Source organism: Grampus griseus (assembly GCF_964374135.1).
Source record: "Grampus griseus genome assembly, chromosome: 3".
NCBI classification, from domain to species: Eukaryota; Metazoa; Chordata; class Mammalia; order Artiodactyla; family Delphinidae; genus Grampus; species Grampus griseus.
The window spans coordinates 64,293,068-64,311,719 of NC_139019.1; the positions used below are offsets into that span (position 1 = coordinate 64,293,068).

The 18,652-nt window shown below is 34.3% G+C and overlaps 1 protein-coding gene across 3 annotated transcripts in view; it reads right to left on the bottom strand.

Annotated features, from left to right (window-relative positions):
- SSBP2 (single stranded DNA binding protein 2) overlaps window positions 1-18,652 on the bottom strand; it is a gene marked incomplete at its 3' end in the record, with an annotated part of 297,670 nt that overhangs the window by 198,178 nt on the left and 80,840 nt on the right. For all 3 annotated transcript variants that reach the window (XM_082651181.1, XM_082651180.1, XM_082651179.1), the window contains exons 3-4: window positions 14,682-14,743; window positions 3,293-3,377 (exon numbers count right to left, since the gene is read on the bottom strand). In XM_082651181.1, coding sequence (XP_082507307.1) covers window positions 3,293-3,377; window positions 14,682-14,743 — 147 coding nt within the window. The remainder of the gene's footprint in view (window positions 1-3,292; window positions 3,378-14,681; window positions 14,744-18,652) is intronic.

Below are 18,652 nucleotides of genomic sequence, written 5' to 3' on the forward strand. Positions count from 1 at the left end.
TGAAATTTAATCTGCTTTAAAGTAACTTTCCTGTATATAAAGTTAACTACAGATATTTGGAAAATACAGAACTATATAGATAAAAATAAAAATCATGCATAATCTCAGTATCAAAAGATAATCACTTTTAACACTTTAGCCTATTTTTTAATTAAAAGGATTCTTCATAATTTACCTCATTATGCCTCCACTATCTCTTTTTTAAAAAAATGGTTCTGAAGAATCTAGGGGCAGGACAGGAATAAAGACACAGACGTAGAGAACAGACTTGAGGACATGAGGAGGGGGAAGGGTAAACTGGGACGAAGTGAGAGAGTGGCATGGACATATATACACTACCAAATGTAAAATAGATAGCTAGTGGGAAGCAGCCGCATAGCACAGGGAGATCAGCTCGGTGCTTTGTGACCACCTAGAGGGGGGATAGGGAGGGTGGGAGGGAGATGTAAGAGGGAGGCGATATGGGGATATGTGTATATGTATAGCTGATTCACTTTGTTATAAAGCAGAAACTAACAAACCATTGTAAAGCAATTATACTTCAATAAAGATATTTAAATATATATATATAAAATGTATAACTGAATCACTTTGCTCTACAGCAGAAATTAACACATTGTACATCAACTATACTTCAATAAAATAAATTTTAAAAAATAAAAGAAAAAAAGTAGTTTATCTTTCATTATCCATTCAATCTCATAGATAAGACTAGAAAATAATGAGACTATTTTTTAAACATATCAGAATTTATACATGCAAGTATTTTTTTACTCTGAAGATGCAGCTAATAAAGAAAATATTTTTCAGAATGCTTCCTTGAGAACTACCTTGAAATTCGGTAGGTATACATACTAATCACTATCTCAGAAATGGTTCCCAGTGGACTCTAATATAGCAATATTACGTGACAGAATTTTACCAAACTCTTATTGTTTGTTCCTGTTTTCTTCCCTGAGTCTTTCAAACTTCCATATTTACACATTAAACATGAATTATGTTGATCATTTTCAGAAATTGTCTACTATGAAGAATTCAGGAAATCCTACCCATGAAAATTACCATAAAAGTTTGCTACAGAAAACAAATGCATTTCTAAAAATCCAATTGCAATACAAGATTCTATAAGTCAAACTCTATTTTTTCAATTTTTTCCATTTGAAAAAATTTAGAGATGTATTACCATTAAAAATAAATTGACTTAAAGGTATGATAAAAATGCCACCTAAGAAATCAAATCTCTTAAAACTAATGTTTAAGATAAAATTATGAAATATCTGATAAAACATGTACTAATTCATAACAAATTGTAAAATCCAAATACTGACTTTTTTCTAAACTACATTTTCTTAGGACCAAATTACATGGTAAGGGGTTATTCTTCCTATAAAATCTAATTTCACTCCTACCTCTGGTCAATGCTCATTTTCAAAAACCTTGAAATATTTAAGTGGGTTTCTAAAGTGAGTACTCTCTGAAATACTGAAAGCACCTTATGGATGCAAAATGATTACGATTACGATGATGATGACGGCTATGACAACAACAATGATGATTTATCTATGCTTCTAAGAAGGAGATACTAAATTAGTTCAGTGTTCCCTATAAGATCTCCATGGTGAACAGAAGGCTGCATCTTTCTATACAATGGAATTTTGAAAAAGTACTTATGTAATTAATTTCTTAAGATGTAGATCCACAAACATTGTACGTCCTTTACAGCAGAACACTGATACTATCTAATGCCATCTAGTTGTCAAAATCAGTGGTTATTTAAAAAACTTTTCCCATTACTGGCAGGCCAAACCTAGGCACGTCTTTCTTGATGTAAGAGACGGATGAGATGAGTATCTCACTCTAGCCAGAATCCTTACACTCTTCGTGGTTGGATCTCTGCTTTACTTTACAGCCATTACCCAAAGGTGAAAAAGGAGAAGGAGATTGTTCAAATAAATGCTGTGTCCTGGGCCCTGCCTTATCTGCCTTTTCTGTACTTCTTCTTTATATGCAGCAGCATCTCTTTCACTCACCTTGTCCCCAAGAGCTAGTGTTTAGCACAAAGCAAGCTTTATAAGTACAATCAATATCAGATGAAGTAATCACAAGCCATCTCACTTTAATCAGTTTGGTATACGTTTAAAGTATTATACAGTTTAGTATACGTTTAAAGTATTACACAGTATTACAAGATGCCCAAGATTTTCACTTCTCTTAAGTCTGCATACTCTTCCTTATGCTGTGTTTGGGGTTATAATTCTTCTGGCTAGTTCCACTCTTCAGACTAAGGCTGGGGTATTTCCTTTGGAAGAACAAGTTCTTTTTCCCTTTTGAGCCCCGGTTCTGTTTTTAAAGGCTGTTTACACAGAATGATGCCTCCCTTCTACCAACTAAACATGTATCCTTCTGGTAAAGTTTAAGGTACTTAAAATCGATATTTCCTCAGGCTCCAGGCCCAATTCCACTTCCTCCACACCAAGGAAACTGGCTTTCCTCCATCCCAAACTCAATCTGCATGTCTTTTATGGTCAGTTCTGCAAACAGTGTTTTCCCAGCCCCTTCAAAACACAATCTCCTCATTCTTAAATGCTATTTTTCCCTAAAGAAAACCTACTCCCCCGCCACTTTTTGTTTTTTTTTTTTTACAATTCTATTTCCTGATGCCATCAACTCTAAAATCACATTTACAGTTCTTCTAAGAAAACACTCAATATACATCACCTAGCCAAGGATAGGCCACTGCTCTTCCTTAAGAATTAAAAAAAAAAAAATTCACATTTTCATTTTTGCCCAGACTCTTTTGCTCTCTTATCTTGTATTTCCTTTAATTTACAATAAATTTATTTATGGAACTGAATTCAGTGAAGGGGATATTTAGCCTTATGATGTGTAACTAAAAGTTGCAAAAGAGAATAATGTAACATTTCTATATATTTTTAAAATGCTATATGCAGAAGAGGAACTTTTCACTTATAGAATTCTTATGATGAATTTTGTGGAATAATTACTACTTAATTTTTATAAATCTGCAACTTCACAAATCAGGCACACTTAAAGATAAGAAACACCTTTAACATCCTGGAGTTAGGACTACTCTCTTATCCTAAGTTTCTTCAACAAGACTCACAAACCCATTTGTATTTCACTTTTAAAGTGATGAGCCTACTTCCCAAGACAAAAAGAATAATTTCTTAAGTACCAAAGGAAAAAAATGGATGGTCCAATGCATTTTTCAAGAACAGTGGTTAAGAAGAAAACTGACAATATAACTTAGTAAAATTATATAGTAACTTACGTAATCATGGAAGGCTTTTGCTTCACTTGAATGTTCACATGTTTCCCGTCTTTCTGGAGCTGCACAGTAGAGATCCCAAAATACACTAAAAAAGTAATTATGGTAACATTAAGAAAATCATATAATGTCAAATGAGAGATCACAATTCCAAAAATTAGAAGACAAATGTTCTTTACACAAAATGTGTTTTCTTCTTCAGGACAAGTATTTATTTGAAAGATTTAAATACAGACAAGGCTCGTCATGTAATAATAGGGTATAACCCAGCCATTGTTCAGAAATGCTAAGATTTTTCCAAAATGAAAATTTAATTTAAAAAAATTTAGACTGTCATTCTTAACTGTCTATTTACATGACTTAAACACATGATTGAAATAATTATAATACTTTTCACAACTTCCCTATGAAGAATGAAAAGGTTTTAAAAAATACCAATTTAAGCATTAAGGAATTAAAGTAACTTTATTTATAAAAGTGGAATTAATTTTTTCAAGATAATTTTGTTGTCCAATCCCCAGACCGATACCCTACCCTGACCGTTAAGTCACACCTGTCAAATAAATATATTTTCTTAAAATATCCTCTGGTTTTCCCTTATAATTACAAAGACAGGTTAGTAATATTGAAAATTAAAAAATTCACACTAACTTTCTTTTTTTCTTCCTACTCAAGAACAATGGGAAAAAGCAAGACGGAACTGGTTGAGAAAAAATAATTATACTGCTTACAAAACATATGGCCCCAGTCATCCTCCCATTTATAAAATTAACAACAAACGTGAGCAAGGGATTAAAAATCAGCAAAGCAAATGGCTGAAAGTACTGGCAATAAACAAAGGTAATTTTACTGATCAACAAGTATTTTTTATTATACATTTCCCACTCTATAGAACTGGAAAGTAGGCTAAGCTGAGTGGTTAACAGCACAAGTTTTGGAATAGGACATATTTGAGACAAAAGCTGGCCCTGCCGCTTACTAGCTCTTTTTTTTTTTTTAATCTTTATTGGAGTATAATTGCTTCACAATGTTGTGTTAGTTTCTGCTGTACAACAAAGTGAATCAGCTATATGTATACATATATCCTCATAATCCCCTCCCTCCTGAGACTCCCTCCCACTACTAGCTCAATTTGTTTAAACAGATAGGAATTTCCTCCTCTATACAATGGGATTGCTGAGAAAATTAAATTATACAAAATAAACACAGGGTCTTATAGTAAGCATATTATTAATAATATCATCAACACTATAATTAGCTTGCACAAAAGCTTAAAATGCATACATATTGTTAAGGCAGGTCATTGGGCTGAGGGCACAGTTAACAATGGTACAATAAAACTTGGTAAATCAAACTGGTCTCTTTGTTTTGACCCCTGAAGTGTCGTTTAACCTGGGTCTCTCTCCTCAGTTAGGATAAAACATTCTGTATGCCTTATAACACAATTAATTCAGTAAAATAAGATTACCCTTAGAGGTGAAAAATATGAAAGATTAAGTACTGGCATTTATTTCCTTTTAAATTTCTACAATAAGCAAGAAATACAAAGCAAACAATAAAGACCAAATTAATTTAAATAAATTTCAATTCCTTTAGGAGAGTGAAAGCAGTTAAAAGTTGTACCTGACCTCCCTCTATCCCTTTTGGGATAAAAAGTATAAGAATTGTACACAGACAAGGATACAGCTTAAAGTTTTCCACCTGGATCAGGTGTGTTATGAATTACAGTATATTACAATTATTCTCATTTTCATGTTCTTAAGGAACTTAAAAGCTCTTAAAACCAAAACTTTATAATGGTTGTCTTTAAATTGTATTTAGTTTAACCAAAGAATATTATATGCAATATTATGACAATGTTTCTCTTTGTGGATTTAATAGAAGGTCAAAAATTTGCAAGAGCCAGATTAAGGATAATAAACCAAATTACTAAAGCAGATAACTTTATATATCGTATTTCTAACAATCCTACGTTACCTATACATTTTTTTCCTTGAATAAAGGTAAAGAAATATATCCTTTTAAACTCATTTATCCAAGGGAGAAATACACGGTTCTACAATAATAGAGACATCAATACTCTACTCTCAATAATGGACAGAACAAGCAGACAGAACACAAGCAAGGAAATAAAGGGCTTAAATGGCACAATAAACCAACTACATCTAATAGACATACACCGAACACTCTAACCAACAAAAAGCATACATGTTCTTCTAAAGTTCACATGGGACATTTTCCAGGATAGATCACATGTTAGGGCACAAATTAAGTCTCAATAGACTTTAAAAGATAGATATCATACAATGTATGTTCTCTGACCACAATGGGATAAAGTTAGAAATCAGTAACAGAAGGAAAACAGAAAAATTCACAAATTTGTGGAAATTAAACAACACACTCCCAATGGGTCAAAGAAGAAATCAGAAGGAAAGAAGCTAGCAGAAGGAGATAATAAAGATTCAAGCAGAGATAAATGAAATAAAGAATTAAAAAAAAGAAAATTATTAAACCAAAAGTTGGTTCTTTGAAAAGATCAACAAACTTGACAAACCATTAGCTAATAGACTAAGAAAAAAGAAAGAAGACTCTAATTATTATAAGAAAAAAGAAAGAAGACTCTAATTATTAAAGATTCCACAAAAAACTGTTAGAACTAATAAATGAATTCAGTAAAGTTGCAGGATAAAAAAATCAATATACAAAAGTCTATTGTAATTTGTGATGTTTGTTTTGGGAATCTACACTAACAATGAACTATTAGATATAGAAATTAAGAAACAATCCCATTTACAAATACATCCAAAAGAAAAAAATACCTAGGAATATATTTAGCCATGGAGGTGAAAGAGCGATACATTGAAAACTATAAGATATTGATGAAAGAAATTGAAGAAGAAATTAAAAAAACAGAAAGATTTTCCATGCCACGGATTGGAAGAATTAATATTGTTAAAATGTCCACACAACCCAAAGCAATCTACAGATTCAATTCAATCCCTATCAAAATTCCAATGGCATTTTTCACAGGAAAAATAACCTTAAAATTTGTATGGAACCACAAAAGACCCTGAATAGCTGAAGCAATCTTGAGAAAGAATAATAAAGCTGGAGACTTCCCAATTCCAAACTATACTATAAAGTTATAGTAATCAACAAATACAGACTTCCTCTCTCTACAACCTGACATGCTGGAGGCCCAGGAGCTTTTCAATTTCTCTAATCCAAAGCCTGAAACCAAAACACTATCCTTGAAATTGTGGTAGATTGATATTCATGAATAATGCTTTAGATTTACAGTCTCTTTATTCCTAAGCAGAAACAAGTGAAAAATCTCTATTTTAGAAATGAAGAAGATAGAGACTAAATACAGAGAAGCAAAACTTGCACAGTACTGAAATCTTTGTTCTTGTATCATTTTTTATTATTAAAAATTTCCCCACCTAAGTTAAAAGAAAACACAGGATTCCCAGGTTGAGGATCTCATCCAAATACTTTTTTCCTTCTATCCTGAGGATGTGAGTCAAAGTGACTAGCTAGCTTTCAATTTCTCTAGGGAACATAGAAAGCAAAATGGTTGTCAGAGAAGTCTACGAGGGTGGGTAAACATGTCAGATGTGTCCCAGAAGATGGGATGCTAACGTAATTATATAACCTTCATGCCACTGGCAAGATCTAGAATTCTATGAAAATAAAAATTAAAAGAAGAAGCAAAAAAAAACCCTGGGGAAGACATTTTTTTCTGAGGAGCAAGTCATGTTATTATAAGTTCAAGTCTTAAAATAACTAAGGAAGTTACTTCTTATTGACTGTCCCAAAAATACATTATCAATTAATGTTAGCTACTCTTAACCTATATTGAAGAAAACTATCCATTCGTAATGCTCCGGAGGGTGGTGAAATGTACATGTACCTGCTCATCACCTTAGAACTTCCACATACCTGTACTTGTATCATTCCTTAGCACTGCTTAATACCTTCTAAAATGTAAGCATTAAATTTTGCCCCACTATCATAAAATTCTCACATAATCCTGGATTAGTAACAAATTCATATTTTAAAGTATCATCAAAATAGCTTACATTTAATAAGTATGTGCTAAATTCAAGCATCATATACTAAACAGTTTCCATCATTTAATCCTCCTATTATTTTCCCATTTTATAGATAAGGGAACTGAGACTTCAAAAGGTTAAATAATTTACCTAAGTGGCACACAAGTGGCCACACAAGTGCCACACAAATGGCAGAGCTGGGCTCAAACTTTTTATCTTACATTGTTTTGCCTCTAATGTGAGTGTGGTATTAAAAATTCTTATTTCAAAGATGCCTTATATTCTGATTATGGGCAGGTTTATACAGCTCTGGCACCGTGAACACCATCAGCTGTTAAAAGAGTGTGGTAGCTAGATACCTGTCCTGGATGAGACAGCAAACACTTTGTTATCCTACCTTCTACCTCTGTACTCCAACTCATTTCCTGAGTAACCTATGGCAACCACCTCCTCACCCTACCCAAGCTGCCCTGCCAGTGATCCATGGATGCCTCAAGACAGACTGGACTCAGAAAAGACAACTTTTCTGAGCCATTTATATCTACTGTCTGGAATTAGCCACTCATGATGCTCAAAAGGGGGCTGTAATTAGTGTCTTATTAATAGTGGGCCACTAAATTCTGCTTCCTATTTAAGAAATAATATCTGTTACTGAGATGAGTACTGGTTACAATTCAGAAAACTTTAATTCTGAGTTTGATCTTGAGCAAATACTTTTGTTCCTTAGTTTTTTTATGTAAAGAGAAAATATCTGTTATGTATTTTACAGACTTTTGTGCAGATACAAAGATGATTTACACTAAAGTACTTTTAAAATAAGTATGAAGGTATTAAAAGTATTCTAGAAAAGTCTCATAGAGTTATTACGGCCAGAAAGAAAGTTTTCTTATTAAGTAAAATTTGTCTCAATTTCCTTTCTAATCCTTTGCATTTAATGGAAGATTCCATCAGTTTTTTTTTACAATGTCTTCTCCCCACCAAATCTTCCTCTGTATTCCACATTCCTTTCCTACTCTCCCAGACACATTTCGCTTCTCCCCTATAGCCTGACCACCTGTGTTCTTTGCTTTCTCTCTTGCTAATACCATTTATTCCCTTATCACTATGATTATACTCTTCTTCTATCCTAGTTGTTGCCTACATTGTCTTATATTGATGTTTAGTTTAACTTAATTCAAGTAAATAATTAGCTACGCAATGCCTATTACAGGCAAGAACTAATGGGTAAGAACTAGTCTACCAATTACAAATATTATACCATGCTAGTAAGCCTGCTGACTAATTCCAATGCTATTATTTTCACATAAGTATTTGGTTATTCTTAGCTATACCTGATGGCATCGTTAGATTCTAAAATCATTAGAGTGCTAGCGTGCTGCAAGATTTGACTTTCCACTGCCAAGTGACAGAAACTGGATTCTCGTGATAATCTTAGTTATTAGTTTATTTTCTCTGCAATGTTATACATATTTAATTACAGGATATAAATACATGAGCCCAAAGTTACTTCAAAAGGTGTTTTACATATAATATTAAATAAAACTGAGTCACAGTTTCTGCCATTAAAACTTTAAATAGGAAGTTTCAAAAAGTGTGTATTTTTGAATTACACAAATCTAAAAGGACATTCATTTGAGAGGAAAGAAGTTTCTTGGCATTTTTATTTCTGAAATTCATGGAAGAGAGTTGGGAACTTTCATTAAAGCATACTAAGAGGAAATACGCTTTCAAAGGGATTTGATCAAGGTAAATGCGATGAACACAAGAGGGAGGCCTAAGAAATATGACAGCACTGCGGCATGGTGCAAACTGGGAAAGAAGAAAAGAAATGATAAGGGAAATCATACCAAAAACAAGAAAAACAGTTGCAGAAAGTAAAATCACAGACTTTCCTCTATCCCATACTAAAAGGAGAAATTCCCCTCCTCCTCTCTCTCCAAGGCCTTTGCCCCTCATCTCTTCTGTAGTTTATTCTGCATTTTTGTGCATGTTTATTGCTCTTTCATGCATCTTCAACCTCTCCTACTCTTTTCACCTCAATCTATATACATGCTCAAATCTATTCAATTTTAAAAATAAAAATGTTAGGTCCTGTTCCATTGTTAATCCTGAAACTACTACACACATCACCACATACTTCAACTACTCTCCATAAACCTGGAGCTGGAAAAATGAAATATAACAGCCTTCTAAATTTCACTTTCATTACTCCACTGAAACTGTTCTCCCCAAGACCACCAAAGTTCACTTTACTTCCCGATTCAGGAAAATACTTGTTGTTGTTTTTTTGTTTGTTTGTTTTTTTACTTTTACCTGCTGTAGATTTAATCTCGCCTTTGAATGCCTTTTCTGGTTCCCATACATTATTCTTTCCTGATTACCCTCCTTCCTCTCTAAGTATTTTCTTTTGAGGCTCCTCTTTATCCACCTACACTTAAAGGTTGACTTTCCCCAGAGTCCCAACCCCAGGCCCTGCTCTTACTTGTTACACTGGCAGTTTCACCCATGAACACTCTTTACTACAGTATAGTCTATGCTGATAATTCCCAAACCATTATGGGTCTGTCTCAGACCTACAGATCCAGAGCTCTGACTGTATAGGGCATCTCTCTCTGAATGTGACATAGGCATCTCAAAATTTAATCTGTCAGAGCTAAATCATGGTCTTTTTTCCAAAGCCTGTTGCTCTCTCTATACTCACTCACTCAATCAATGGCATCAGTGTTCATCCCACCATCCAAATCTAAAACTTGGCAACTTCTTCATTCACCTCCAATCTATTCCACTCAGTGTTCACTCTCTGGGGTCCATCACCTAATAACCTTTCAACTGGACAATAGCAACTGCCCTGTAAACTAGACTCTGCCTCTGCTCTCAATCCTCTTCAATCCATGTCTATGGTAATGCCAAGTATCTAAAAGCACAAAGCTAATCATGTCATATACCTTGTTTAAAATTTTTGAGTTCTAGTCCAAAGTCCTTGATGCACTCCAAGACTTCATAGTCTGACCCCTGCCTTTGTTTCTAGCCTTATATTCTATCACTTCATAGTACTGCATCTACAATTCAACTGATCCAAGAGACCTGCCTTTCTTTGAATGCATGAGGATCACTTTTAAGATTTCATGCTAACCATTCCTTGCCCTAAATACCCTTTTCTCACTCAACTTTCAAATCAGCTCAGATTCACTTTCCCTGTGTAGCCTTTCCTACCTCTCCCAAGCTGATGTAAGTATTCCTCCTGTATTGCTATTATAACCAGTATATACCTCAGTTATAATACTATTAATTGTTTATCTCTCCTACTACTTAGTTCCTTGAAGGCAACATAATTTTGCATAGTAAATTTTTGGTGAAAAGGCTTAAACAACAGGAAAACTTCACCTGCAAATATTCTATAAAAGACAGAAGTGAGGGCTTCCCTTGTAGTGCAGTGGTTGAGAGTCCGCCTGCCGATGCAGGGGACATGGGTTTGTGCCCCAGTTCGGGAAGATCCCACATACCGCAAAGTGGCTGGGCCCATGAGCCATGGCCGCTGAGCCTGCGGGTCCGGAGCCTGTGCTCCACAGCGAGAGAGGCCACAACAGTGAGAGGCCCACGTACCGCAAAAAAAAAAAAAAAAAAAGAATAGATAATACATCAGTGGGACGGAAAAGAGAGCCCACAAATAGTCCCATATAAATATAGTCAACTGATCTCTGACAAAGGAACAAAGGCAATACAATGGAGCAAAGATAGTCATTTCAACAAATGATACTGCAACAACTAGACAACACCCCATGCAAAAAAAAAAAGAACGTAGACACTAGAAATCCTTCACAAAAATTAACTCGAAATGGATCACAGACCTAGATGTAAGGTATAAAACAATAAAACTCCTAGCAGTTAACTTACAAGAAAACCAAGATAACCTTGAGTATGGCAATGATTTTTTAGGTATAACATTAAAGGCACAATACATAAAAGAAATAATTGATAAACTAGGTTTTGTTAAAATTTAAAACTTCTGTTCTGCAAAGGGCAATGTCAAGATAATGAGAAGACGAGCCACAGACTGGGAGAAAATATATGCAAAACACACATCTGATAAAAGACTGTTATTCAAAATACATAAAGAACTCTTAAAACTCAACAATAAGAAAAAAAACAACTCAATTAAAAAATGGGCCAAAGACCTTAACAGATACCTCACCAAAAAAGATACACAGATGACAAATAAGCATATGAAAAGATGCTCCACGTCATATGTCATCAGGGAAATGCAAATTAATACAATGAGATACCACTACACACCTATTAGAATTGCCAAAATCTGGAACACTGATAGCAACAAATGCTAGCCAGGATGTGGAGCAACAGAAACTCTCATTTGTTGCTGGTGGGAATGAAAAATGGTACAACCAGTCTAGAAGACAGTTTGGCAGCTTCTTACAAAACTAAATATATTCTTAGCATATGATCCAGCAATTACACTCTTTGATATATACCCAAAGGAACTAAAAATGTATGACTACATAAAAACCTACACGTGGATGTTTATAACAGCTTTTTTCATAATTGCCAAGCTTGGAAGCAACCAAGATGTCCTTCAGTAGGTGAATGAATAATTAAACCATGGTATATCCAGACAATGGAATATTATTCAGCACTAAAAGAAAAGAGCTATCAAGCCATGGAGAAACTTTAAATGCATATAACTTAGTGAAAAAATCCAATCTGAAAAGGCGACATACTGTATGATTTCAACTAAATGACATTCTGGAAAAGGCAAAACTATGGAGACAATAAAAGGATCAGTGAGTACCAGGGGTGGAGGGTGGGTGGGGAGGGATGAAGAGGCAGAGTGTAGACTTTTAGGACAGTGAAAATACTCTGTATATTACTATAATTGTGGATACATGTCATTATACATTTGTTCAAACCCATAGAATGTACACCAAAAATGAACTGTAATGCAAATTATGGACTTTGAGTGATTTAGTGTGTTAATGTAGGTTCATCAATTACAACAATGTACCACTATGATGGGGAATGTTGATAATGGGAAGGCTATATATGTGTGGAAGCAGGAGGCATAAGGAAAATATCTACCTTCCCCTCAATTTTGTTGTGAACCTACTGAAAACTACTCTAAAAGATAAATAAAGTCTTAATTTAAAAAAAAAAATCAAAGGGACCACTGAAACAGCTGAAAAAAAAAGTCAGGCCTCTGCTGGATTTAAGGCTCACAGTCATGGCTGGCTACACACAATGATCAGGAAAGCTTACGATCTGGGCAGTTTCCTGGAAGAGGGGATCCACAGCTTTTCATCAGTTCTCAGAGGACCCCATGACTTCAAAATTATTAAGAATCACTGATTTATATCAACAAAGTAGGCACCTCAAAAGGTACGTTAGTATTGATAGTTTTAGGGAAGAACATTAAAAACACTGAAAATAATGTACCTTTTGCATGTGCTAGATTTAAATTAAAATAAATATGGTCTAAAAATATTTATGCTCATTATTTACAATTTCTTTGATATCTCTAAGTAAAAATTTCTTAAAATACCAAAACCACAGAGGAAGAGCTCCCCTGAATCTAACAGCCATAGAAAAAGGAAGGGCAATAGCAGATTTAAGAGCTATACCTTCTGATAGCAAAGACCAAAAAACTAAAGTCTGATGGAAGCAAAAAGCCAAAGTATTCAGTGAGTTTTTATCAACCATTTACAGTACGAGGATAGGTTAAATTCATGAGGAAGGGAGTAAAACAGAAATAGGTGCAAGAAATAGAATTAAATCTATAATGAAAAACTTTAAATCCTCATTTTGTTAACCCACTAATCCAATAGGGACAGACTTCTAAAGTGGTTTCTTGTGTCACTTTGCAGACCTAATAGGAAACATACAAAATATAAGGGTGTCAACAAGTGGGAAACTCAAATACATTCAGCAAATAATTAAGCGTTTCTAGTCTAGATCTAGATATCATAAATACAGACTATGTAAAATGAAAAACTGACTTTTATACCACTATATGTTACAAGAGGTCAGTCTTAAACCCCAGGAAAACAGCACAATGACACTGCTTAACTGCAGTGAACCGTTGTTCCAAATAAAGGAACAACTCTGAACCAAAGGACTGCACCTGTTCCTGCCATACGTATGCAAGACAAACAAGGGAAACCCACAACCACAACTGACCAAGTGTGGTTCTATTCACCATGGAACTTCTAGTAAAGCACGTTTTCAGGAGAGAGATTAAAAAGATGATGGCATGAAGTAACGGACCAAGGAAACCATGTGCACGGCACTAGAAGAGAGCTTTTGTTTTTTCTTTTGAATAAGATTCAAATCTTATTCAAGATTCATCTCTCATTTGAGAGATAAATGTATAAAGTACTGAACAGGAAATGCTCCTAACTGAAGAAATTTTTTAAAAATAAAAGAAAAAGAAAAGCCTAACTTGTCCATTTGAATACCTAGACTAACAACTACTGCTGTAGAAAAGTCATATACCCGGGCATACCTGTACCACAATAAAATTTATAAGTTCTGATATCAACTGGGCCTTTAATACTGACTGACCATCTTTGTGTACATTCCTAGTCAGTTCTAGCTCTGAGTCTATACAGAATTATTTCAAACTTTTTTGGACTATTCTCTCTCCTAAAAATTTACCACCATCACCACCACTACCTTCAATAGCCTCGGGTTTAGATGAGGTCACATGGGTGGGGCCCTCATGGGCAATTAGTGCCCTTATAAAAAGAGACACCAGAAAGCTAGTTAGTTAGCTAGCACATGCTTGGTCTTTCTCTCTCATTCTCTGTTATGTGCTCTCTCTCTCTTTCTCTCTCTCTCTCTCTCTCTCTCTCTCTAACTCTCTCTCTCTCTCTCTCTCTCTCTCTGCCACGTGAGGACACAGTAAGAAGGCAGCCATCTACAAGCCAGGAAGAGAGTTCTCACCAGAAACAGACCATGCTCAGCAGCTTGATCTTGGATTTCTAGCCTCCAGAACTGTGTGAAAATAAATTTCTGTTGTTTAAGCCACCCAGTCTATGGTATTTTATTATGGTAGCCAGAGCTGACTAATACAATATCATACTTATAGCTGGAGATTCCACACACTGGTCACAATTCCAGCTTGATTTAATAGAAGTATCTTTAAGTTAAATAACATTAATGCTGGTTTTGAGTTTATTTGTTTTTTATTTTTCTAAGTGCCACCTTTCAGAAAATAATTGTAGAAAATGATAAAGTATAAGCGAGAGGCATGAAATCGTAAACAGGTACAGTGCAGGCCTACTGAAATGCATCATCAATCTAGTGAAAATGGAATTAAAGATACTTACCACCACCAAGAATGTAAGAATCCTGGTGGTTCCCCCAATGTGATGTTTTTTTCCCATCTTATCTAAAATGAATAAAAGAGATATTAAATACTTTCCTAATAATACTTCTCACACATATTATAAAGCAATATTTTTTCCATTTAAAATATTATGATAATATATAATATTTTCATGTTATTCTTTACTCAAGTTTTAAAAATACTCATTTTATATTGTGATTTGCTGACTGGATAGTTTGAGAGAAGATGCCACCATTATTTTCCTGAATTTGCTTCCCATTGTGCCATAATTTCAGAAGATATTTCAGGATCCTAAGGCACATTAAAATCACCATTATTAACACCAATATGAAAATCAGTTATCACCACTAACCCAGAAATTTGCAAGAGACTGGGCTTAATATGTAGACTCTAAATTATACTCTAAGTATTGAATTTTTTAATAAGTTCCTTATTTGAGGGGATGGGAGTAAGAAGGCATATGACTTTCATAAGAATTTTTAAAAGATGGTGACATAAAACTTTCCAATTATTTATATTTCAGATGAGTTGGAGTTCACTATAATAAACATTTAAAACAAGGTCAATATTCTCAAAATTACAAGTTCTGACTAAATGCCTTTACAAATTAAATTTAAAAACTGGAAAGCTGTGTGGGTGCTTATACAGTGCCTTTTTTAAGCATTGGATCACAGTCAACAGAAAGGATAAAAATCTTTGCATTCAGGGAGATAATAATTTAGTAAGGAAGATAGATCATAAACAAGCAAACAAACAAAAATAGGGAATTGTATTTACATTAGAAATAGAAGGTGACAAATGCTGTGGAGGAAAACAAAACAGTGAAGGAGGATAAAGAGAAAAGGTAAATGTAAGTTATAATTTTAGCTAAGGTGATCCAGCTTTGAAAACAAACAATCCTTATGTATAAGTATATCCTGTAGTTTTTAAATAATTAAACATATTTAACAATACTCCAATCAATAAAATGTGCCCACAGGCCCTTAACACTACTAGGAAGTAAACAACTATAATTATAGATTTCAAAAAATTCAAGGAATCCTTTCTATCACTTACTATGGAAGAAGTTATCCCAAAAGGATAAAAACCAAAAACATTTAAAAATGAAAACTCAAGAAGTGGCCCTAAATGTAAAAAAAGAAAAAAAATCAAAACCTCTCTAAGGAAGAGATGCAAAACTTAAGTGCAATTAAAATAACTGAAACTGATTACATGTTTAGAGTTCTTATGTACACAAAATATAAACCACTGGGACCCTTGACATAGACAAGTAATTTGCTCTCAAAAAACAAATGAAATTTCTAAAGATTAGAAAATTATATATGTGATAACCAGTTTTAAAAAGAGGGCTTCCCTGGTGGCACAGTGGTTGAGAGTCCGCCTGCCGATGCAGGGGACACGGGTTCGTGCCCCGATCCGGGAAGATCCCACATGCCGCGGAGCAGGTGGGCCCGTGAGCCATGGCCGCTGAGCCTGCGCGTCCGGAGCCTGTGCTCCGCAATGGGAGAGGCCACAACAGTGAGAGGCCCGCGTACCACAAAAAAAAAAAAAAAAAAGAGCTAAAACGTGAAACTCTAGCAATTAATGAACTTGAATTTATAAAGTCTAAATGTGATCTATGAACCAGAACATGTTATATAAATGTAAGCCAGATCCTAGCTTGAATTCTCCTAAGCAGTAACACTCAAAAAAAAATTTTTAATCTATACTACCTTTTATCCAATAATTTCAGTTGATCAATATTCTATCTTTTTGGTTCATGAAAAAATAAGGAATGGTACTTAATGAATCTTATGAGAATTAAAACTCTGATGTCCTGCTAAAGTTATAATTTAGTCAGAAACCTGTGTCTCATGTTTCTCTCAATCCTTTCTCTTACCATTTTTTCACTAGTCTTCTTGAAAGGGCATAATAATGGACCTCACAGATGTGCCCCAGACACACTAATATTCCTAACCCCTGGAATCATCCTAAGCATATAAACAGTAAGTTTTTTAAAGCAGTGTCCTTATGTTTCATCTCAGTTCATCCTGACTTTACATAATACAACTGTGAAATAATTAAAAGGAGAATGTGAGATGACTTATGAAGAGTCAAAATAGCATGACTAGCTCTCAGTGCCAGACTGTGCTGGAGGTTGGATTAGACTCACAGTCTAAATGAGTCCCACTGCACCACATCAGCTACTAAGCAGTCTCCTTCCTGTACCTTCACAACTTCCACAACCAATCATCAGCTATTTCAGGAGATAAGGTACTCTAGGAAAATAACTATAAGATTTATATTTGATATGGTCTTTCACAAGAGGAAGTCTGAAGGTAATGCATCTGTATTTTAAACAGTATTACATCTTATTATTCCTAAGAGAAATTCAAAATGTTTCACATACATCATCTTTTTCATCCTCAAACATTCTTTACTATATCTTAAGTAAAGTTCATCTTTCTCACTTAAATTGCAAGTCTGTGGCAGAAACAGCTAAAACTTTGGTCCATCATACTGAAGTTAACACAAAACTCACAGTTATTCAGTGAACAACAACTACCGTTTTAGGTATTTGCAAAGAAGAGATGGTTATACATAGGAATATGTTTCCATAGTGAATGGCATTTTTTGCTTCCAAACTAATTACTACTCTAGATATTACTTGTTTAGAGAAAGCATGAGATGATGCTCAAGAAAGCAGAACCTGATCTATAGAAAACTTTGGCACATTTACTGCAGCATTTTTAGAAACAACGAAAATTAGAAACAACCTGAAAAACATTCACCAATAGTGAATGTAAAATAAATTTTCATGCTTAAATACTACAGAACAGTGTGTAATCATTTAAATGAATAAGATATATCTACATGGAAAAAGAGCCATGCTATATTGGTTTTTCAAGCTGGAGATTACACAAGGTTGGAGAACGAATACATATAGTATAAAACCTTTCCTGTTTAAAAAAGGATGTGTGAATATGTACGTGTGCATTTGGGTGTATGCATATTAAAAATGACACCAAACTTACAACTATTATCTCTGGAAAAAGCTAAAGGAAGACTTTCATTTTAAAATCATATTCGCATCCACATATGTAGTTTAATTTTTTTAGCAAAAGTGTATTAATGATGGATGGGGTCGAGGAATAGCCAGAAAATACTTCTAAATGTCAACAGTCATTTTAGAAACAATTCTTCTACTATTTATGAAGAGGCATTTTCTGTTGTACTGAGTTTCATGGGCTTCAGGCTTGTTTAGGTGTTTAAGCGGCATCTATGCAAACAATCTCTCTCTCTTTATTCTATTTTTCCTTCTTGCATTATTCCAGGCCCAATGTGTAGTCCCTAGTCCTTAGGCTTTTTGCTGTTTAATCATCCACCTCCCTTCCTTCCGACATTAGTCCAGCTAAAGGCCATATTCTCCTGTAACCTTGTAAATCCCAAGGCCAATTCCCACTGCCATACTCTGCATCTGAGGGCCTTGTCTGTGATTATGCAGTGTCTCTATCATATGATCTAGTGTTTTCAGCATTTCTATGTAAATGCACAGCCAAACATTGAATCATGAATGAAAGGTGTATTGGCAAGAGTAAGACATGCCATATGGTTTATAACTGAAAATTATAAATTACAAACTATCACTATCTGATAGCAATTCTTCTTCTAGGAATTTATTCTATAAATGTGGTCACATGTGAAAAATTATAAATGAAACAATTTTCATTGAAGCATCATTTGTAATTGCACAAGACTGGAAACAATCTAAATGTCCATCAGTAGGGGGCTGGTGAAATATATTACGGCACATTTCATAGAATGAAATACCCTACAACCACAAATAGAGAATTATAAATTTAATGAACCAATATAAAACAACTGAAGTCAAACAAGTGAAACAAAAATCAAAGCACAGAACAGAGTGTATAATAAAAAAACATTTGTGATACACACACATACAAACATACA